Source organism: Taudactylus pleione, unplaced genomic scaffold (assembly GCF_031769625.1).
Source record: "Taudactylus pleione unplaced genomic scaffold, aTauple2 ptg000053l, whole genome shotgun sequence".
Classification (NCBI taxonomy): Eukaryota; Metazoa; Chordata; class Amphibia; order Anura; family Myobatrachidae; genus Taudactylus; species Taudactylus pleione.
In genome coordinates, this window is record NW_028284455.1 from 35,467,203 (window position 1) to 35,491,926 (window position 24,724).

The 24,724-nt window shown below is 42.6% G+C and overlaps 1 protein-coding gene across 1 annotated transcript in view; it reads left to right on the plus strand.

Annotated features, from left to right (window-relative positions):
• LOC148535363 (collagen alpha-4(VI) chain-like) overlaps positions 1-21,096 on the plus strand; it is a 423,891-nt gene extending 402,795 nt beyond the window's left edge. The window contains 2 exon segments of the mRNA XM_088462796.1: positions 10,062-10,130; positions 20,515-21,096. Coding sequence (XP_088318922.1) covers positions 10,062-10,130; positions 20,515-20,687 — 242 coding nt within the window. The 3' untranslated portion in view covers positions 20,688-21,096.
• Positions 21,097-24,724: the final 3,628 nt, after the last annotated feature.

The window sequence follows — 24,724 nt, forward strand, 5'->3', positions numbered from 1 at the left end:
AAAAGTTATTTATGTAAAAAGGGGTAAGACGATGTAAGAGTTAACAATTAGAGTAAAAAGCAATGAAAATAGTACAGCCCGATACATACGCGTGTGCACTGGTCCCAGTATACAGTCATCAATACAGACGTCTGCGGTCGCAAGAAGATACCTGTACACTGAGGTCAGCACACAGCTTATATACCTTACAGGTTTCAAAGTTAACAAAGGGACAAATTGACAGATTCTCATAGGTTCTTGCTTTTGGTCAATCTGGTCATTGGTCAGTTCATACGGTGTCATCAGGGGTATGGCTCAATCCTCCAACGGTCACATTGTGTAGTTTCCCGCCGAACAACTGGTTAAAACTGGCTACAACACTGCATACAAGTTAGAACATTTTATTCAATAACTCCCTATCATCCATAACTAGCGGACGCATGACTCGACTTCTTTGCCGATAGAATTGGATGTCTGCAAATAAACTGGGATTTAGTATGATACCAAACATGACATGTCCACTATATTCTGAACCTCAAATCTCTTTTAAGTACATCTTACATCCTAATTATTAGCTAACAAATACCTTTAATAACTCTGGTTATTAACTATAATGTGTGGGAACCATATTATATGTATGTGTTTGCATATGTGCGTCTGTGTATTGAAATAGCAAATGTGCGTCTATGTGTATGTACGTGAATATATACAGATGAGCGTCCATGTGTAAGTATGTGCATCCGCATATGAGCGTCTGTGTGTATATGTATATATATATATGTGTGCGTTATGTGCATCAGCGTATGTGTGTTGTGGATACGCATTTTAGCATCCTAGTAACACGTCATCAGACCATAGACGACTATATCGTCAGATAATTGTACAGCGATCATATCCAATTAGTTGACTTTGACAGGAGTAACCAATCCCTACAAAGGATCTAGAAAAAATATAGGAAAGGTGCGTGCTAATGGGTGTGTTCCTTATGTCTCAATAAAACAAAGCAGTTTGTATAGTGAATTAAGGTATGTGTTTTTTTCTTTAAAAAGTTAAGGGAGTCACAGTGCTCCTCTTCAATAAGTTCAGTTTTGTTTAGCTGTTGTGGAAGGTGCTGCCACGTTAGCTGGGAAACTATTCAGGGTTGTTTTTGTGAAATAGCAGAGGGGGGGGGTTGTTGGTGAGGGGTCAAGGGTGTCCAGAAAGAAATTTACTGATGGCTATATAGTAAATATAGTACAAGAAGGTTTGTGGTATATCTGTTGTCTTATACATGAGACGACAAGTCTCTGTAGGTCTTAGTTCAGTCTGGGTGTGATTGCTGTGTCTGGTGGGTGGCGTCCCGTATCCCCCAGGTGCACAACATACCATTGGTAACTTTCTTCACTCTCCTGGAGAGTGGTCTGCTCCGGTCTTCTCCTCCTAGTTCTCCTCCACCTGCTATGCCTCTAGGTTGCAGCGTGTGTAGGAATACACACACTGTTGGGAAGCAGCTATCCGCCTGTTTGCCGCAAGACTTCTGGAGTGCCCGCGATCTCACGAGGTCATGCGTGAGATCATGCGTGAGGAACACACACAATAGTGCGGACATTTCCTATATTCATGTAGAATATTGTACAAAAGTTCCATTTGCCATACCACCAACTTAAGTAAGAGGTAGTAATCAGGTAGAATTTCACCCTTTATATGCTTTAGCGACTGGAGAAACAGCAATATGACATCCTACCGTATACATCAAACCATGACATATGGAGAGGTTACCACCTTACTGCATCACACTGGAGAATACTCTTGGTTTTATACAAGCTACTGGAACTATTTGAAATTATAACCAATGAAGTGAATTCAGACATTGCAAGAATGAGTCAGATCATAACCTAATTAAACTACCTGAAAAGCAGCTGGAAAAGCTAAAGGAGGAGATTAAACATAGGGATTCCATTAAATATGTTGGACTTATAAATCAAGTTCTAAATTCATTTCGCAAGGACCAAAGGGTTTGCAACTTCTTTTTTAATTTTATCATGCCATTTTTGATCCTAGGTTTAAGTCCTATGTAACTTTTTTTTAACTGTCACAGATCGTAAAAGATACATATAGCTTCTTACGAGCAAGTTGTTAGCTCAAGTGGCACATGACATGTATTGTTCTGACTCCTGAGGCCTGTGATTTGCTGCATGGAACAGTTTGCAATTGCATTAGAAAACTCACATTTGTTTTTAATACAGTAGTTTGTTTCATGTTTCCAATTTAATTTTCCATGCTTTACCTGGCTTTCACTAAATAAATACTCCACCTCTACTTTCCTGTGCTGGCTTCGGGCCTCTGATCTAATCTTGAATAATGAAAACATTCTATAGGGTCAAATAGTTTATTAAACTACCATCCTGTCTGCCACTACTGTGCTGCAGTGTTTCATACTCTTTTAAACTCCTGTGTGTTTGCGCCTCTGCTCTGTAGCTTAGTTTAGTCACCCAGCTCTCTGCGGCCTTTAGCTAATAAAATGATATTATGAGCTGTGAGGTAGTCAAAATTTCCTGAACATGAACGTTATTTATATTACTAATACTGTAGGAACAATAACAGGCCCACATTACATGATTTTAGCAATTTTTATACATTTTGAAAGAAATCTAAAACCAAAACAGTTGAGGGTGTTTTTTTTACAAAACATGATGAAAATTTATAACCAAAACTATAACACGGGGGTCCGTGCACATCTTTACTGTGAATATGATTCTTTGTAGTTCCATTATTCTAGTGAATAATGTTTTGTGGATTTCTTTGGAAAAAGGCATATGATTAAAAAAAAAAATCAGGGACTGCTAAAATTGGTCCAAAAACACATTGAACTTACCACACGCTCAAACCCAATAAAAGAAAACAACAGAAGCCAGACTATTATTAATTTTTTTAATGGGAAAATATATATTGGATGCTCTTTTTTTCCAGCTGAATATCTGGATTTCATTATTCAAGTGCATTATTTTCTCTGAAGCTTAGATCAGTTGGAAACTGTATTAAACATTTGTGTCTGTTTGTGGGTGTTTTGGATGAATTTCAAAGAGATATAACATCGGTCATGCTGCACAGCAGATGTGATTTATCATACAGATATATCATTTACATCTTATAGTGTGTGCACATGACCAAACGACTGCATGTTATGTTTGCCATAAGAGCCATTCAAACAACATCAAAACTGAGCGGGCTTATTGAAATGGGTTCTCCTGGCCAGACATATTGGGTGACTGATTGGTAACTGTGTATGCTTACACAGGTCCGTGGGTCCGTCATATGTACCCCACATTAGACTCCCTTTTGAAGCAACAATGTATTTCCCTCTCATTTCTTTTATGCTCTTTATGACAAGTATTTTATTTTGATTAATTATAGTTGTTAGGAAAATAAGAACTTTTACATGTTTGTTTCTTAATTTGTTATCTAAAAAAGGGAACCCATGAAAAAGGTCTCTGGTATCCCATATTGTAGTACGCTAATTGTTTTCTGCCGTTTTTTTGTGATAATACAATATATTGCAGTGGTTCTCAAACTCAAGGCCTGATTTAACAAGGATCGCAATTGCAAAGCTGCATGCAAGCTATAGATATATGACGTATGCACGCAGGCAGCTTTGCAATTCCATCTGTGCAGATATGGTAATGCAGCAGGAAGCATCACACCGCCTGTGCATTACTTATCTAAGCTGCGTTGTCCAAGGCAGCATCAGATAATCTGCGTCACATCGGCTGGCTAAGGGGACCCCTGGGTTCACATACCCGGCCGCCGAAGTTGAGAGGAAGAGGCCAGGAAATCTCTCTCAGGCGAACGAGATCCTGGCCTCTTCCATCCTCCCAATGGCAGCGACACGCCTTAGTTTCAAGAAATGGAGGGCATCGCCGCGCCCTCTCCCGCGCACAAATGGCAGCAGACTGTCAATCAGTGCCAGTCTGCTGCCAGTCTGCGAGCGGGATCGCATACCCGTTCTGCACATGCGCAAAACGGGTCATGCGCCTGCATAGATTCCCGAACATCGGGAGCAAGGCACCCTTACAGTCCAGGTTTTAAGAATATCCGTTCTTAAGCACATGTGACTTAATTAGTTTGATTATACTATATGTGCACAAGCATGGATATCCTTAAAACAGTGTTGGGGAACCTTTTGTCTGCAGAGGGCCATTTTGATATATATAACATAATTGGTGGGACCGGTGCAGGCCACACACCCTCCATGTGACATCACACAGGGCAGGGCAGCAATTGCGGGCGATTACAGCAATTCCCAGAGCATCCTGAGGATGCTCCGGGGAGCTGTTAGGGTAGTAGTGTGACCGTCTGCAGCGCCCTAAGGACGGTCCAGGTGGCACTGCTGCATAGATTTTGGCTGCAGGGTGCCATTCTAGGCACCCTGCTAGCCAAATGAGGTTAGCAGAAAAAAGCTTTGAGGGCAACACCAAATGATTCCAAGGGCCTTATACGGCCCCCGGGCAGGAGGTTCCCCATCCCTACCTTAAAACATGGACTGTGAATGTGCCTTTTAGTTATGGAAATGCTTATATATTGTATATATTAAAAACTTTGTTTCTCTTCATGTAAATCCAGATAGCTCTCATTTTCCTTTACTATTTTACAGGGTCAAATGTGGTACAGTAGATCCCGATTTGGCGCAAGTACAGATTTTTTTTCTGCAGGATTTAAAGTATAAGCAAACATTGCTGCTTTAAATTTCACTGCAAATTTACAAAAAAATGTTTTGTTTTGTCATATCAAGGCCTTTAACATTTGGAGCCTGATTCAGCACGGATCGTAAGTGCGATCGCGGTAGCAATCGCTCACGCAGTTCTGCTGTGAAAATATGCTAATGTTTGCAATCGCAATGCCGTTGCAGGCCAATATAAAGATGCCCACTTCCCCTGTCTCACATCCGTAATGCCTTGCAAGTCTGCAAAAACATTGGTAACATCGGAGCCTCACGCACAATTACACAAGGTCAGAAATTGCTAACCTTACGGTATGCAGTTAGAACTCAAGCTGCGTATGCCATCGCAGTGGCTAATTTATGTGCGCCCCCTGTAATGCCGTTCAAATGCACTGACATGCCAGCGTTTTGCAGACCACCCCCTGTCAACACCCCCAAATGGTCACTTCCTGTCAATCACACTGTGGTGGGTCTGCGTGAAGTCTGTGATCGCTGTACGATCGCAGTGGTGCATTCGCGCATGCAGATGCATGCGCAGTACGCAACAATTGTCCGTCTGCGTGCGTAATTGCACTTGCGATCCTTGCTGAATGAGGCTCTTGGTCCACAGTCTCTAGAAGATCTTTGCAAACATCCATGCAGAATTTATATATCTCTAATAACATTTAGGGCAGTGGTCGAAGTGGGAATATTGAAGTGGGGGTATGGAGGAACACTGTGTGTGCGCACAGAAGGCGTGCCAAAAATGGGCGTGGTCATATTGCATGAGGGGCGTTGGTCATGTATCACGAGGGGGTGTAGCCACTCAAAACAGGTCGTGTCAGCATCCGTCTCTTACTCCTTCCATCTCTCACCCTTTGCATCCCCATATATTAATAATCGCAATTGCAATGCAATTTGGGCATGACATTACTGCATTGCAATCTGCCCCTGTCCGGTACCCGCAGGGACAGGGGCTACGAAAGGAGCCTGTCCCTGTGATGTGCCCAGAGAGCTGCGGGGGCTGCTGTGCGTGCACAGTCCCGCTGACTGCACATGCATGGCTGCCATTGCCTCCGTCGGCTAATTATGCACAGTGTAGCCTATAGGCTGAGGTGCCAATATCTGGAATGCATTGCATTCTGGATGTTGGTAAATTTGACAGCATCGCATCCCCCATAGAAACCTATGGGGGATGCAGCTGCCAGCTAGAATGGAGGAATCACGGCAGGTATCGGAGATACCTACCTGCTAGGGTCCCTCCTTAATACATCTGAGGGAAACTTAATATTTGCGGTTAATTCAATTTGTGCTCCTTCAGGCACCCATTACTGTGGGAGACACATTTCTTCTTGCAGCCTCCTGAGGTGGCAAGAAGAAATGTGTGAAAAGTCGGTGGATTGGATACCAAAACAGCAGTACTTTAAATACAACTCAGAGGAATTGAATGCCCCCATTGGCTTTGCATGAAAAAAAAACCCACACACACATTTGCATGAAAAAAAAACATACATTGGCGATAGGAAAATGAAGAAATACATAGACACCCAGAGGAAAAAAACACACACACATAAGGGCGATTTAATTCAGATTTATAGATTTATAGCGGCAGGTGCACAATTGCAGAATTTTTAAAAACTTACTTTAGGGACATCAAAATATGCTAGTACCCATTTTCATGTACCCCAAATTTGATGGGACCGCTTAAAAAAACAAAAAAAATAACCTAAGTGCTCTTCTGCATCACTTCTTCAATGTCGGGAAAAAACACCTGCTGCGGCTATTTAAACCCCCGACTTTCATTTAAAGGCTAAAACGGGGGTACCCATAGTGATCCCCCATGTTTTTACAACTTTAGGGGGGTCCTACAATTTTTTTAAGGAAAATTTCGTAACTTTACGCAAATCCCACTTCGCAGGCTCCCGTTTTCGTTAGTTTCATATTGAATACGGGGATAAGCGGGCGCGCGCCCGATACTTTAACACAGGTAAAAGCTCCGATATGAAACGTAAACTTCGACAGCGAAGTTTACGTTTCATTTTGATTACCCCTCTATGGCTTTTTCAATAAAAACTGGATCATCTAAACATGAGTTATGGTCTTTTTTCATTGCTGAGAAAAGTGATGAGTGTACTTATGAACAATTTTTTGGACTCTACACCCCATAGTTGAACACTGAGTGCTGTCTCTTACCCCATCTGTATATGGGGATGCGGATGTGATGCCGGCAGTTGGGATCCCAGCAGCCGGGATCCCGACAGGGTTAACATACCGACACTTGTCGGTCGGTATGCTAACCCTCTCCCTTTTTGGTGCCTAACCCTAACCTCCCCCCCTAATGCCTGAATCTAACCTCCCCCTCCCCGATGCCTAACCCTAAACGCTCCCCCCTTATTGCCTAACCCTAACCCTCCCCCTAGTGCCTAACCCTGAACCTAACCCCCCCAATACTTACCTTTGGCAAGCGGGCGGTCAGTATTCTGGAGCCGAGATATAGTCCGTTGGCATGCCATGTGGAGGTATGCTGACTACATCCCTGTGTATATATATATATATATCTACCAAAGGTCCAGCACTCCCAAGAAAAGTTTACCACCTGCAGTCAGTGCCCTCACAGATAATAGAATATGTAACCAAGGGTGCGGCACTCAGGACTTCAATAAATGACTCTCACAAGCTGGGTAGCTTAACGACGTTTCAGTTTATCACTGTGTTCAGATTCCTGAAGACAGTGATAAACTGAAACATCGTTAAGCTACCCAGCTTGTGAGAGTCATTTATTGAAGTCCTGAGTGCCGCACCCTTGGTTACATATATATATATATATATATATACATATACATGTGTATATATATATATATATATATATATATACTGTGTATATATATATATATATATATAGATATATAAAATCCAATCGCAGGGAAGACACTGTGGGACTTGTAGTACAATGCATAGATCATCACATACTTGCAACGGTCTGGTTTTAATCACAAACTGTCATCAGGCACGTTGCAAGCTAGGATTATTGAATTTTTTTAGGTTGTTGCACCTGGGCCAGCTCTTCAAGAAGGGTGAGTATATATATATTGTGATAGGATCATTGGTAAAGTGGTCTGTGGCAGGTACATTTGTCCCAGATTCCTGTCTTATGTGTTATAAACCCCCAGGAGAAAGTCTGCAGTGTAGCAGGCTTGAGTTTCGGCTTTTTGAAAAGCCGGTTTGGGACCTGGGGGTTGTGGGTGAGAGGAGAGGGAGGGCTCCACCCACGGCCACTCCAGGTTTTGGTTCTCTTAGTCTGGTAACAGGCTTGTTAGGGTTTCCACCTGAGAGTGGCCAATATAAGCCTAGTGTGTTGAGGGCTGATTGTCTCACCTGGGAGAGCAGACAGGGAGTTTGCTCAGAGACACTTGAAAACCTAACTGTAAGTGTTGTGCTGTGCCCTTGTTGCTGGTGAGGGCATTAGGCCCTGCCAGGTTCTGGTAGTGAGGGAACTACCTGTGAAGTTAGTGCCCCGACAGGGCTAGGATTTATGTTTATGTTTTCTTTATGTTTGTTTCTGACATTGTACAATAAAGACTGGCGCCGACCAGCTTGTACTTGCATCCAGACTGGTGTGCTGCTTCCCTGCTGCTGTGTGAGTGTGTAAGGAAGGAGTCCTCTACCCAGGAGAGGGACCCCCTAACCTAACTGTGTCACAATATGGTGGAGAATGCGGGCAACCACACACACTGAAGTTGCAGCAAGAAGAAAACTTTCCGTTTTAAAATTAAAGGGACAGACACCCAATTTGTGAGTGTGGAAATAATACTGTGTCCTTGGAGTCCCATAGAGGAGGCGTCAGCCAATGCTCAGAGAGGCAAGGTTCAGCTTCCAACCTACACCCCAGGACAAAATGGAGGACATGATTAAGGCCTTGCTCCAAGCTACAGCAGCTCAGCAGGAATCTACCAGAGCCCTGCAGGAATCTACCAGAGCTCAGCAGGAGACTAACAGACTTCAACAGGTCGCCATTGAGGAAACCCGCCAGGCCTTAGCGGAAAACAGCCAGGCCATAAGAGAGGCCATAAGAGAGGTGTCACAATATATATATATATATATATATATATATACTGTGTATATATATAAATATATACTGTGTGTATATATATACTGTGTGTATATATATATATATATATATATATATATATATATATATATAAACACATGTCACGCACTTACCTTGCAGCAGCTATAGCTCGATTGTAGATACGGACTGGGCCATGCCCCTCCACCTAGCAGCAAAATGTTGCGATTCACAGGTAAATTGGGAGGAGGCAGGGTAAAAATTATGCAATTCTAATGGAATTGCATCATATTGGCTCTGCCTCCTCCCCATTGATCCTTGAATTGCTGCATATTGCCACGAGAGGGCGGGGCTTACTAACTTTGTGCCTGCTCTTGCGTCTCTCAGGGTGGGTTTCTAGGTACTCAGAAACCCTCCCTGCATGTGCCACTGTTCATCACATCCGCTTGTCACCGTGGTAGAAATTGAGATGTTATGTTGAATGTTCCCATACCACACCACCCCTAGAAATAGTTACAATAATTGTTAGCACATGTACATGGACAGCAGGTCTCTGCAAGGAGCTGTTACCAGATTACTTACAACCATATATAAATCAGACTGATGTGTAACATGCTACTATAAGGACTAATGAACCTGCAGAGTTCCATGTTTAAGTGTTTGATTCAGACATGCACGCAATGCCGATATTGACGTAGTTAACCTACTATTTACAACTATAATTCAAAAAGTCTCTAAGGCGCATGCATTACACAAAGTTTACTTTACGCACAAAGATGCTGTTGCAATTGGGACAGGCAGCATTGGAAATGGGTGGCAAATTGATGGCTAGAAGTGAATGCAAAAACGTTTGTCTCATGCGCGTGTTACGTGAGTGCTAGGGGGGGGTCAGTAGAAGCAGCGAAGTACCCAAACGCACAGCCGCAGCCACAGAGAACATAGTCAGATTTAGAAACTGGACCTGTTTAAGGGCTGGTGCAAATGTCAGTGCGCCAGTGGTGTAGTCTAAAGACTCACCAGCTGTATTACAGTGTACAGAAATGCAGACGCTGGCTACTAACACCAGGGGATGGCTGATGCTAGCATTTGCATTATCGCAGTCACAACTCCAGCAACAAATGCAAGAGCGGACAAAGTATTGTCCACCCCAAATCAGGCCCTAAGTGTCACAGTGGTTCTAGGCAGTATAGTAAGGCATCTAGCACTGGACATAACCCCAAATACTTACCTTTGGCATGCCGGCAAGTCTGTGCATAATGTTTCTTAGTTGTGCACGTTGCTAGAAAAAATTATCTCTTTGTCTGAATGTCTACTGATCTCTATTTTTTCTTCCACAAACAGGTCAAGGTACAAGTGATGGATCACAAGTTCTCAGTAAAGGTACATTGGAAATGATGCACTAACATGTCAGTACTAAGGGGTAGATTTACTAAAACGTCTAAGAAGCAAAAGTGAAGGTGTTGTCCATTCCTACAAATCAGATTCTACCTCTTTTATCCACTACATTCTAGAAAACCATAGCTATAATCTGATTGGTTGTTATGGACATCATCTCTACTCTCATCAACTCTTTATAAGATTTTGTAAACCACTCCTAATACCACTTTCACACAGAAACAAAGATAAAAACCCAGCTTTTACCCGGCATTGTTGGACAGTTTTTTTTGCCAGCCTCAGCCTGTACCCCCTTCACACAGAAAAGCAAATTGCTGAGTCAAGCATTTGGACCTGGTACTTTGCGCATCAACATGGATATTTCTTCTGTGTGAAAGGGTCAACCTGGGTTGCAATTCCTGGGACTTCGACCCTCGTAAAAACCAGCTACCCTGTCACACAGAGAAATAACCCATGTTGATCCTCAAATTACTGGGTCCAAATACTTGACCCGACAATTTGCTTTTCTGTGTGAAAGGGGTATAAGTGTGTTTTAGTATTTCTTTTAGGTTTTGATACTTTTTTAGATGTAAACACAAAAATACAAACAGCTAAATGAAAATAAGATTGCAAAATGTATATATTTTTATAAATGCTATACCAAGTTTGAAACAAATATGGTTTGGAAATTATTATTATTATTACCTTGCCTTATGTTGGTAACACAGAACAATGATTAAACTGTTTCAACATTTCTACTGGAGAATCCAGCAAACCTGTGTCAAGGCGATACAAAAATACAAATTTATGCTTTCTCCCCCTTATCCTTTACTTGTTCACTACTACAAACCTTAACAGACAGGCAGGCAGCAGAGTCTCAAAACTGGAGATACTCTGGGCTCGATTCAGACCCGCTCGCTAGATGTGTATGCTCGCACCCAGCGTATACAAATCCGGAACACACCCAGCAAGGCAGGCGATCACACGGCAAGGCATAAGCACGCCCACTATGTCTTGGCGTGTGATCGTTTTGTGTAGGTAAGAGGCCCACCAGCCAGTCTTAAGACGCCCACTTGCACACGTCATCTCCAGAAAGGGTATGCAACCATCGGTACATGGGGTACCATCGGAAGCGAACGCAGTGCTTAAGGTTGACTTTTCCCTAATGCAAGCACTGAGAGCACTTCAGTGTAAAATATAACCAGGTGATGTGTACTATGACACTGCCTGTTAATTATGCACGCCTCTGAAACGGCGTTAAGACGCTCAGGCACGCCTGCGTTCGCACCTCCACTCCCCCGTTGTTAATGACCAGCCCCTGTCACCACCCACAAACGGCTTCCCCTGACACTCACTCTGCTGGGCTGTTTATGCGCAGCGAGCGAACTCTTTCCGATCTCTCGCACTAGTTCGCGCACACGCACAGCGATGCATATGCATGCGCAGAATGTAAACATTGGCCAGCTACAAGCGAACGCATCCTTGCAAGCGAGTCTGAATCAGGTCCTCTGTCCAGTATGGGATGAGAAGTCTGTAGAAAAGCAAAAGATTGCATTTTTCTTTGATGCTGCATTTGTGAGATTAGCAAAGGAATCCCAAACAGAATTCTCACTTGAACTGTCTCTTTAGAGCAGTCCTCAAGGCACCCCAACAGTTCAGGTTTTAGAGAGATCCATGGTTAAGCACAGTGGTTAAATCAAATTGACTGAGGTATTAATTAAGTATGAATACCCTTAAAACCTGTACTGTTAGCGTGCCTTGAGGACCTCGTTTGGGAACTCCCTTCAGAATAGTGGCTTCCTACGTTCGGGTAGGAATGCCGCTTCTAAAACCAGAACCAAATAATCATGGACAGCTCCTCCTTTCTAGATTTGGGTAAAGACCCTGAGAATGACAGTGACCTTTTATTGAGGAAGGAGAATGGTCATCATTGGCAAAATGACCTCAGATAACCTATTATCACTTGTCCACCTGGGAGAAATTGGTACCATGCAGAGCGGTGCAACGTTCACCTAAGCCAAATATGAGGATGATGGATGAGAAGACAATCACATAGAATATACTCACTACTATGAATCTTGTCACCTTGAAGTGAAATACTATATATGCTTAGTGACCTGCGGAGGAGAAATACTACTATATATTGGTAATGTGCAAAACCCACCAACTAGGAACACACACTGGTCTTTAACAACTACCCTAGGAGAAAATTGTACATAAATATAGATGTAGTGCCCTTAGCTGTAACTCTATGTTCTGTCTCACTTAATTAAATCAAACCTGGCAAGGCACGACATGTACAACAAGTCACTGTGTCAAAACAATAAGAATCACAATAGATTACACAGTATTCCTTTAAATGTACTGTACAATTTCCCCTCTTTGCAGATGTGGTTTCTTTTTAATGTATACCTCCTATTGAACTATGGCCTAGATGTCGGGAAGGGTTGGCCAGCCTAGAACAAACCACCCTTAAATAGTGGATGGCCTTGAAGTAACCATATCACTTTATGTTTTTCTAGCTGGGAACAGCACCACTAATGTCACATTGATTGTTTCCTAACTCAGCAGGGGCATGGGAGCAAAGTAGCCACACTTAACACTGTGGAATAAGTACTGAGAATACTTCCCAAGATATGGCTATGAGCCTTGTGCCTGGTAAAATTTTAGATATTTAAATATTGCTAAAAGGACAAAGTATGGGGGCTGGCAAACCCCTCACACACCAAATGCTCACATGCTTAGTGCTCATCTAACAGCTGTACAACTCTACCTGAACAATGTTGGACCTATTGCGCATAGTTCCATGGGCCTTGTGCCTGAAGATGATGCAAAAGATACCCTGATGGTCTTGTGGAAATAAGTACAAAGGCCCCACTGGGGTCTTACCTTGTCTGGCAAGTTCATCTGAACCTGCAACAGATGATCCATTGGTTCAGCCTGCCGTCCAGCTGGCCTCATGCTGATGGTTATGCTGGAATCTTCATTTTGACCTTCACCTGAGGAACAGCATCCAAGACTACCTCTGGCTATTCAGGGTCTTATGTTCCACTCTTCACCTGGACAATGGTGGTCTATGCCAGCTCTTTTGCAATGGCCACCTCTAACCCAATACTTCCATCGTATTTGCCACCGTCATCTCCCGTTTCTTTGATTGCCGGCTCTGCCTCTCCACTTTTTCCACCACATTTTTTTCTTCAGGATGCTGCACTTAATCTTTCTCTCTCCCACAGCTTTCTGCTGACAAAGTGAATGTAGCCACCTCACGACAACTAATAAAAGCCGGCACAAGTGGACAGGGGTTATAACCACTGTCCGGGTCCTTGGCAAATTATGATTGGCTCTCTTGCTTTTGCTATTTTCTAATGTGGTGATACATATTGACTGAGCTTGTGTCTTCCTGGATTCAAGCCCACTGGACCTGTACCAGTGCGGTGGTAATAACTCACCTATCTCCAACTGCCCCTCCAGACATTCTTCCTAAAAACCATACTATTGGAGCAATAGTCAACATAGAGTTACAAATAAATCTAACATTTGCAAGCTCTTGTAAAAAGGTATTTTTCAAAAAGTAGATTTTTAATCCCATGAAATTTGGGGTGGACTGTAACGAGTACTAAGGAATGGGCCATTATCTTGTTGGGAGCCTTTATTATATACAGTACATTGATCACTTACAGTACCCACAGCTGCACATGTAGATGGTAAACAGAATACATATTAGTAATATTCAACTATAAAGATATGACATTTACAATAATATCAATTGAATGAAATTAAAAAATAAATAGTTAGTCCCAATAATGTGTCCTAGGAAGTGATATTCAGTCCATCAAAACATATACACTTTCTTTCCCTTAATTTGCGTATAGATAGTGCTCTAACTGCTTTTAATATGGTCCTCAAGTATAGCACTGAAAAAGAAAATGTATGTACAGTACTGCACAACTGTTTAGCTAGCAGAGGTAATAGTATAAATAGAGATAATAATGTACTGCATGTGTCTGTATTCAATCATTCTCCATGTCCAGTACAGTACATCACAATTATTGGATCAATCCTGGATCCATGGTGCATTCATAAGATCGATCCAGAATTCACAATAGCATCATTCTTACCTTGGTCTCTGGTGTCCATAAATTAGCCATTGTGATCTCCTTCGCAGCCACCGTGTTTGAGGCAGGTCAGCTTTGACTTACAAGCTGCATGACTGACCAATGTGTGTCAGTGTTACTGAAACACTGTTGTACATCGTCGGACAGATATGAAAAGGCAGCAGTGGGTGTCCTTATGCTCTGCTAAGATTTTAAAGGCATTAGCATATTTGAGCAATTGCGATCCAGAAGATCTCAGTTGTGATTGAATTTAGCGTCAGTTGCAAGTGTTTTGTTTTCAGTCTTCTTTTCCTACCTGTCCCCCCATTTTTTTCCCTTCTGCCTGTCCTCTCCAGTGTGCTGTATGAACTTCTAGAGTAGAAGTAGCCTTTATTCAGGAGACCCATTTCAAAGCAGGAGCAGCCCTTCTTTGCAAAAATTTATTTCCCCAATGCTTTTTATTGTATTAATCGTGCAAGCAAAACTCTGGGGGTTGCTATCCTTTTTTTTATCTTACCCACTTTTAGAGCTCTTTTATTTAGTGGAAGGTCAGGCTGTTTTGGTCATTGGCACCTTATATCGGCAAGCATATATCTTTGTTAACTTATCTGCTCCCAATCAAGCTCAGCCTACCTTTCTATGCATGATGTGGGTAGATACTCTAAAAGGAGAGATTCTTAATGTGATTGAGTGCTTCAGATGGAAATGGATGCCTCCCGTTGCTCTCACAGCCATCCTTTCAGGTACTACCTTAGAGGTAGATGTACATTGCATGAACATCAGCTGGTCGACACTTGGTGGATCCAATACACTGATAACAGAGATGGGATGTAGTCAGTTTACGACTACATCCCGTACTACGGGATGGCGGCGGTCGAAATCCCGGTGCCAGATTCTCGACCCGTTGCCAGAACACCAGTGGCGGAATCCTGACATCAGTTGAGATGTTGATGCTGGCATTCTGATCGAGCCAAGTTAGCTTTTAGCTGCGGGGTGTGGAGGGTTAGGTTTAAGCACCATAGGGTGGTTATGGTTAGGCTGCAGGAGGGGGGAGGTTAGGGTTAGGCTGTGGGCAGGGGGGTTTAGGTTTAGGCACCATCGGGGAGGGACTAGGCACTAAGGGGGGAGTGTTAGGTTTAGGCTCTAAGGGGGGAGAGTTAGGTTTAGGCACTAATGGGAAGGGTTAGGGTGTTGGGAGGAGAGGGTTAGGATGCAAGAAGAGAGAATTAAGGAGTGAAGGGGGGGGAGGGTTAGTGTACTTACTATTCCCCTGTCGGGATTCTCAGCATCAGGATGCCACTGTCGGTCTTTTGACAGCCGGCATTTCGACTGCGGGTCTCCCATACCCCACTCGACAAAGGCTATATGGTTTTTCCTGTTCCCATATCAACTACATTTTCTTAATTTCATATTGGTTCCTGCATCTTATACAACATACTGCTAGTGAGGCCACGACATGGTCAGACCATGCTCCGATCATGCTTATGCTATCTGCTTCTCGCACCTCTGCTAGACAGTGTATGAATGAGCTTCATCTCTCAGACACATGCTGCAGACCTCAGCTAGACCAAGCCCTTGGTGATTATTTTAATCTCAATGGGGCATATCCAATTGAGTGTGAGGTTTAGCGAGGTAAAAAAATTTGCTCCCCTCACGGACAATTTGGATTACTATGGGTATACGTGCTCCCGATACTGGCGGTGTCCAATAAAAAAGTGGTCAGAGCTGAAAACCCCACACCTGCATAATAAAAATAAAATAAAAAAATTACACAGTACCTGCTTGGGGGTCTACGATGGTGTCCGCGGATCCTGGTGTCCTCCTCTGCATCTTGTCACTGGGGAGGGGGCTGCTGGGAGTCCCGTGGGTTGCTGGGAGGAGCAAGAGCTGCTGGGAGATGTAGTCCTCCCAGCATTTGTTACTTGAAGGGGGGAACACACACGGGGGGGTCACGCACATACACACACTTATGCACACACTGACTCATACACTCACAAACACTGACATACTCACCGCTGCTTCAGGAGACAAGGTCCCAATGCTGGAGGAAGAAGACACCGCTTCAGAGGGTGAGCAAATAAGAACTAAGTAAGCTAATTGGAAACTTCCAATTGCGTAAATAGTCCTCAGGGAGGTGCCAGCAGGGTCCCAGAGCAAGTTTCACTGATTTTTCCTAAAATTATTGATTTTAAGAAAATTCAGACTTGCTCTGGAGGTGTGCAAGAAAAAACCTCCCAGCGCTCAAAATAGTAAAAACTCTGCACCTAATTGAATAGCAAAAATCCCGCACCTGCAGGAAAAACCCTACAGGTGCAGGATTTTTCTATTCGCGCACCTAATTGAATATGCCCCAATGAGTCTCCTGAGATCTCCAGTCTAACAGTTTCGGAGTCCCACTAGTATATGCTCCAGGGGAAGCTGGTTCAGTTAGGATTTTATATTAAAAAGCAAAAGAAGGGTTATAAGATGCAGCTACTACTGCAGAATCAGGGCCTGATTCAGAGCCGGACGCTATTTGCGCTCGCTCGTTCAGAAAAAGGGGCCGGATATTTAAATAGAGCGCTCGCTCTTTGCGGTCTGTTGACGCCTCTATGTCTGAACAAGCGAACGAAACATGCGCTCGCTATTTTTTTTAAAACACCCCCTGGCCGCTCGCATCCTACGTCATCTCCGCTATTTATTAGATTAATCGAGTACATCGAAAGGCGTCTGAACTGCTCGCAGTGCTTGTGGTTGGATTTTCCTACCGCAATCATGTGAACAGTTCAGGCTAAGAAACAACCAAGTGACGTGGTCGATGACGCTGCTTTGTTAATTATGCACACCCTTAAAACGCCCGTTTTGACCGTTTGGCACGCCTGCGTTCGGATCTCCACTTCCCGTTTTCATGCATCTTCCCCTGTTACCACCCACAAACGCCTCATTCTGTCACTCAAATTAGCAGGCATTCGCTATTTTGCGAGCACACAATTTCCAACCGCAATGACTGGTTCGCGCATGCGTATTACAACCAATACGCATGCGCAGTTGTGCGAACATCGCTCGGAGCGAACGAGTGGCCGCTTACGAGCGGTTCTGAATCAGGCCCTCAGTCACTAGACTTAGCCTATAAACTAGTATAAAGCCTCTTTGTCAGAAGTGGACTGTGCAGCACAGTCCGTGCGGAGCTTAACAAACGACTCAATAATGGGGTGAAATTGGATTTATGCCTATGTAGAAAACACTATTTTCATTGGGGCAACAAACCTGGTAAGTTGTTGGCCAGGGCTCTTTGTGCTCATTTTCCATGTCCTACATTGAGGCGATTAAGGACAGGGTTTGCAGGTTGACCTCAGATACGGCATACAGTGTTCTACTTCTACTATACAAAGCTATATAATTTTTCCGACCCTTTCTAATATAAACATCTTCCAGGAGAGAGTATATCATTACCTCAAGAAGGAGACATTCCCTACCATTTTAGATGAGGAAAGGGTTTGGCTTGATCGCCCATTCACTTTAGAGCAGATAGAAGAAACCTTGAAGGCTACACACTTCAAAAAGAGTCCTATCCTGGATGGGTTTACAATTTCCGAATATAAAACGTATTGGGCTGTGCCTCTCAATAAAATGTTACTAGCGTTTAATGTGATCTTTGCTAAGGTAGGCTTTGTCTCCCTTTCTCATGAGGCCCATATCATAGTCTAGCTACAGTCTAGCTTTCTCCTGGATGGGGAGAGCTAAAATGAACATGCTACCTAGAATCCTTTACCTGCTCCAAATGCTCCTGGTTCACATACCCAGGAGCTAGTTCCTTAGCATATATTTTGTAATGAGGGACTTTGGGTTGGCAAGTGACCCTGTTTTCACCATGGTGTGCTCTTTCGCCGTAGCCATCTTGGAGACTTTCAACTTAGAAAGTCTCCAACATCCTTACTTTAATGCTTATTACAAAGTGGTAGTCCTCAGTAGAGTTTTGGAGTGGTCTAAGCAGGAATCAGATAGGCAGTGGATGGAGATAGAGAATCACTTGCTCCCAACCCATTTTCGTTTCACTGCTTGGATGCCCACACTTCATTTGTTGTTTCTTTCCACTATCGGTGCCATGTTAATTCTTTGGGGTCCACTACAGAAACAAACATCTATCTCCTCCCTTTTGACTAGAGATGCGCGGGTTCGGTTTTACTCGGATTTACTCGGTACTTTTCGCCAAAATTATCGCGAGTTCAGATTTATTTTATTGGCTATCCAAAACATGTGATAGCCAATAAAATGCCGTTTTTGAGATCCGAACATATCCGAGTAAAACCGAGTAAAACCGAACCCGCACATCTCTACTTTTCACCCCTTTGGCAACCCCGACTTCCCTCCTGGGATGTCCACCTCTGGATGCGGACTGGTGACTTCTTTACGGATATCTTTCTTTAGTGCTATCCAAGAGGCCTGGTCTCTGCATACTTTGGAAATCTGGAGATACCTCCCCATTAAACACTTTAGAATGAGCAGACCAATCCGAGAGGCATGTTATAGGCCCCTGACCTCTTTTGAATTGCTATGCCTGGCCCCAACCTGCCCACAACACTTTCTCTTCGCAGGCTATAAACTCTTAATTGAAGACACTTTCCTTACTCTACTTAAGTTCTCAGCGGACTGGGACTTCACATTTGGTTGGACCTGACAGAATGACAAAACTTTTCAAACCGCCTTGTGATGCTCAGTCATGTATTCAGCTGTATAGACTCAGTTTAAGATTCTTATCCGGTGGTCTAGGTTCCCTTTAGTTCTGGCTAAAATATTCCCAGCGGTCTCTGAGACCTGCTGGAGATGTTCTCCACTCCACATTTGGTGGGATTGCACAGTGCAGCACCCCTTTTGGGACTTGGCATTGTCATTGTCCAGGGAGATTCTGGATCAGGAGTTTAGTGCAAACCCTTTTTTTTGGCTACTGAATAAAATCTCCAGACCTGGGTCGTTCTATAAGAAATCACCCCTTAAACACCTGAACAGTGCTGCCAAGGTTGTTAAACCTATACACTGGAGGTCCATGTCTACCACTACAGAATGTTTTTTCTCGATTGGCACATTTTATGGCCACGTACAATATACTTGTATTGGGCGTCCATAGACTTGAAGAGTTTAGTGCCATTTGGGAGTATTGCTTTATGTTCAAAGAGACTAACTCCTACACCGTTGTGTACAGTGGGGCCAGTACTGCTTCTCTATGATTACACCTTGACTTGAACGTGTCTCTGATAGATTCCTTCTCTTCTTGTTCTTACCAAGTCTCCCCCCATTTCCATTTTTCTTCTTTCATTTTTCACTTTCCCTTTTTTTTTTCAGTCCCTTCTGATCTTCTATTATTTTGCCAGCACTTTTCTCCCTCTCCTTTCTTTTATTATAGTTGACATTAGTCTTGTTTCTTGTACCCAGTACTTATTATTTGCCATCTAGCAATTAAATTTTTTAATCGACCTTATGTTATGATCTACTCTGCCTGGACCGTTTTAGTTTTTTTACATAACTCCCTGTACCTACTGTAAAATGATTTGTCATATTTTGTTTGTGCTCTTGGCTTCTTTAATAAACATATATTGGAAAAAAAAAGTTTACACTCTAATGGGACAATTGTAATATGCACTTCATTTTTAGACCCAGCATAGAATAGTCTGGATTTAATGACTATCTTTGGAAAGGGACTCACTTTGGCATTGGCTGTAACTTTTAACAAGATCAATTGTAAAGCACAATTTGAAAATGATTGTAAAGGTGCATTTCCACTTGCCAATTTTAATGTGCAATTGAACAATAACGATATCGTTATCATTGAATTGCGCATGAAACGGACTAAAATGTCAGAAACGACCAGCGATGCACGCTCCCGCTGATCATTTCCGACATCAATCATCGCCCGAACGTGCCGGTCAATTTGCCGATAGCGACAGATTGGCCATGTTCTGGGATGCACGAGGGTGCCTGTATTGAACGACATATCGTTCAGTGTATGCATTACAGGGCATCAGGAACGACTGTGCGATTATGATGTTGTAATCGTACTGTGGTTCCAGAGTCGGGCAGTGGGTGCGCAGCTTAAATCTAGCTCTTCTTTTACAGAATGTGAACTAGTTGTGAATATTTGGAAAAGAAAAAGTCAGCATTCACACCAATACATCTTACATTACGTTTTTTTTAACTTGTGGCCATTTATTGTAGCAATCATAGATGATAATAGACTTGAATAATCAGTTTTTTAAAAAGCCAATTATTTTATTACCACTGTATTTGGAATTAGACACGTTAACTGTTCATAATTATAGAATGCTTTACATTTGGAATTTTTTTGTTTCCAGATATCTGCACAATGAAGCAAGAGGAAGGAGACTGTCAAGATTACATACTGAAGTGGTGGTACAACTCAGATCAAAATGAGTGTGTACAGTTCTGGTATGGTGGCTGCGGTGGAAATAAAAATCAATTTGAAACTCAAGAAGAGTGTGAAGATGCCTGCTTGTCACCATCTTAAAGTGGTTACATTGTTGTGAACCATGGTGATAAGTGCTCCCATGACTTAACCTATCATGTTCAGAATCTAAGGAGAACCTGCATGAATCACTGCCAAAAAAATTCTCACAGGAAATACGAACATTTTCGTACACATTTTTTTAAGTAAAATTTTGAATGTCAATATTTTTGGAAAACTTTTTTCATTAAATATTTTTATAGATATGCAGTTGGAGAAAACTTGAGTCATTTTAAATCGCACTTTTTTGTTATTGTAATACCTCAAAGCATTAGTAATTTCAAAGCATAAAGAGAAGAAGGATCATTTAATTGAGACTAGACTTTTTGTTGTACTGACATGGTTAAAGGAAAACTAGAATGGCAATTTAAAATGTTCCTAAGTGAGCATTCACAAATACAGGCATAATGTTTCCGCATATAGAGCAAAGATTAAGGAGAAGTATCGGTATTGAAAGTATATATTTAATCTTTCTGCTTTTTTTTTTGTCTCAATGTCAATTTATAAACTCCAAAAAAATAACTTTACAAATATTAAAGTACACAAGAGAAAAAAAAAATCAAGCTGGAAATTTTGCAAATGTATTTGTGCATGTCAAAAACTAGTTTTCCTTTGACATACTAAAAACTAGACATGTTGTTGTACTGACATGGTCAAGGAAAACTAGAATGGCAATTTAAAATGTTCCTAAGTGAACATTCACAAATACAGGCTGAAGGTGCATACACACACAACGATTGAGTTAATGAACGATTTTAGTCAACGATTTTCTACCTTGAAAAAATGAACTAAAATCGTTTACTAAAATTGTTCATTTACTATGGCCCTCATTCAGAGCCGTACGCTCTGAGCAGAGCGCACGCTCTGAATGAGGGCCGGCCTCCATTTTCATGGAGCGTCCTGGACGCTCGTATAGCTGTGGGTCACCACCCACAGGCTATACGAGCGTGCATTGTGATGGTCGCGATGGTCGAGACCATCGCGACCATCGAATTTGCGAGCCGGAGCCTGCGGTTGAGGTTTTCAACCGCAAGCTCCGGAGTGATTTTGGCTCTATCAGAGCCAAAATCACTCCCACTGACATCACTAGTGATGTCAGTGGGCCGGCTTCTGACGGGAGGCGTTCCCGTGGGAACGCCCCCGTCAGGGCGGCACGCCCCCGGCACGCCCACCAAAGGGGGCGTGCTGTCAATCAACATTGACAGCACGCCCCCTTTGATCGGACACAACGAGCGAAGGACTTTCCTTCGCTCGTCGCGTCTGGCGCATGCGCAAGACGGAGCTCCCTCCGTCGTGCGCATGCTCAGTCCATAACATCGACCCACTTGCGAGCGGACAGCTGCTCGCGAGTGGGTCTGAATCAGGCCCTATGTTCATTTAAATGTAATGAACGATTTTTATGAAGCACAAACGATTTTTGCATATTAACTTAATGAAAATCGTTGAGTTGACAAGTCTGACTGAACTACAAACGTGAACGCGCATGAACAATAATCGTTCATCGTTTGACTCAGAAAGTGAACGATTTTTTCAAACGATTATCGTTGAACGATATCGTTTAACGATAATCGTTCAAAAAATCGTTGTGTGTATGCACCTTTCATGTTTCCGCATATAGAGCAAAGATTAAGGAGAAGTATCAGTATTGAAAGCATATATTTAATCTTTCTGCTATTTTTTTGTCTCAATGTTAATTTATAAGCTCCAAAAAAATAACATTACAAATATTAAAGTACACAAGAGGAAAAAAAAAATCTAGCTGGAAATTTTGCAAATGTATTTGTGCATGTCAAAAACTAGTTTTCCTTTGGCATACTAGCAATGGTGCTCAAGACTTAATTTCAATCAATGTTTATTGTACAATCAAGAAAATATAGATTTGTCAAATATGAATAAAATCTTTTCATGTAATTCTTTTTATTCATACAGTATATCAAAAAATATTTTTCGAGGTTACATTTAAAAAAAAAATGAAAAAAAGCACATAAAAGAACATATTTATCAGTTAAAAAAAGCCAGAGCCAGACAACATTTTAGATGGAAACCCTTTTTGGTAAAGACATAGCAAACACCAATAATACTGGAACTGCTTGTGAATTGAATTGAAACAAAATCAATGACATCAGAAGAACCTAATACATGTATGTATTTTAAAATCTTCACTTAAAATATTCAGTATTCAATACAGTACATGTGGAGCGCATGCCCAGTGCTTCGGGAGTCAAACAGCGAAGTTGGATTTTTTTATTACTGTACTGTACCCTAGAACGCAAACTTGCGTCAATGCCGGCGCTGTCCCAGACTTGAACACTATAGTGATTTTTTATGACCAGCAACTGGTAGTGGGCTCTGGGCCTGATTCAGAGCCGCTCGTAAGCGGCCGCTCATTCGCTCCGAGCGATGTTCGCACAACTGCGCATGCGTATGGGTCGTAATGCGCATGCGCCAACCAGTCATTGCGGTCGGAAATCGAGCGCTCGCAAAATAGCAAGTGCCTGCTAATTTGAGTGACAGGATGAGGCATTTGTGGGTGGTGACAGGGGAAGGTGCTTGAAAACGAGAAGTGGAGATCCGAACGCAGGCGTGCCAAACGGTCAAAACGGGCGTTTTAAGGGTGATCATAATTAACAAAGCAGCGTCATCGGCCACGTCACTTGGTTGTCTCTTAGCCTGAACTGTTCGCATGATTGCGGTAGGAAAACCCAACCACAAGCACTGCGAGCAGTTCAGATGCCTTTTGATGTACTCGATTAATCTAATAAATAGCGGAGATGACGTAGGATGCGAGCGGCCAGGGGGCGTCTTTACAAAATAGCGAGCGCATGTTTCGTTCACTCGCTCAGACATAGAGGCGTCAACAGACCACAAAGAGCGAGCGCTCAATTTAAATAGCCGGCCCCTTTTTCTGAACGAGTGAGCGCAAATAGCGTCCGGCTCTGAATCAGACCCTTTGTTTAAGAGAGAGGGCTCTGCATTACAAACTGGCTGTGCATTTAAACCGCAAAATTGCGTCAATGTCTGCACAGTTGGCGCTGTGGTGACTGTTAGCCAGCTCCGAGGGGTTACGGTACAAATGGGATCTCTGGCGCGTGCCCAGTGGAGGGGTTGCAATGCATTGCCAGTGGCGCTGCGCCATAGCCATACCCTTGTAGCGCTATGCCATGGCGTACAGTATGGAAGATCATACAGTAGCGAGTCATGATTCACACAGTGAAAGTGGGATCTCCATATTACACACTGACTGTGTAATAATAATATAAAAAAATAAAAAGTGTAACCTTTACTGTCTAATAATAATAATAATAATAAAAAAAAAAATGTAACCTTCCAGGTTTCGAACCCGGAACCGGGTTGTACAGGCGTCTGCAATGTAGAAGTTCGATTTCTTACCTCTACACTACAGCCGCCTGATTACTTCATCGTAAGGTACTGTAGATGTCACATAAAGTACTGGAGAGGACAGATGCAATTCTTACTAGGAGAGACTTGTGGGGAAGGGGTTATGTGATCCGCCTTGCTTACACTTCTCTCCTTCTGTTCGAGACCATGATAATTTATTTATTTGTTTTCAAATTTTCACTATAGTACTGTAGTTCAGTATTGTTATCCAACCCTTACAAAATTCAATATATTCTGTATATACCGTACTGTAGATGTGCCCAGCTACGGTACTGTAGTTTGTTGCTCCATACGCCATATACAGTAGCGCATTGCTAGTCGCGTGCTGCACTGTGGCGTATTGACTCTCATAGCACTGCGCATGCCCTATTGTCTGTATTTTTGTAAGTACAATACTGTCGGCACTGTCCCGGACTTACCGTACTGTAGACATTGTAGTGATTCCATGACTCTAGTACAGTAGATGCAGTAGTCTAGGGGGCTAATGCCTAGCCCTAATGCATCTACCATTTTCTTGTCCCGCTGGTTCGAGACCTTTAAAATATATACTGTATAATTTGATTTTGTTTTAAATCTTCACTAATACATTATCCAGACATTTCTATGCCACAGTACTTTATGACAAAAGTATAACATTGACT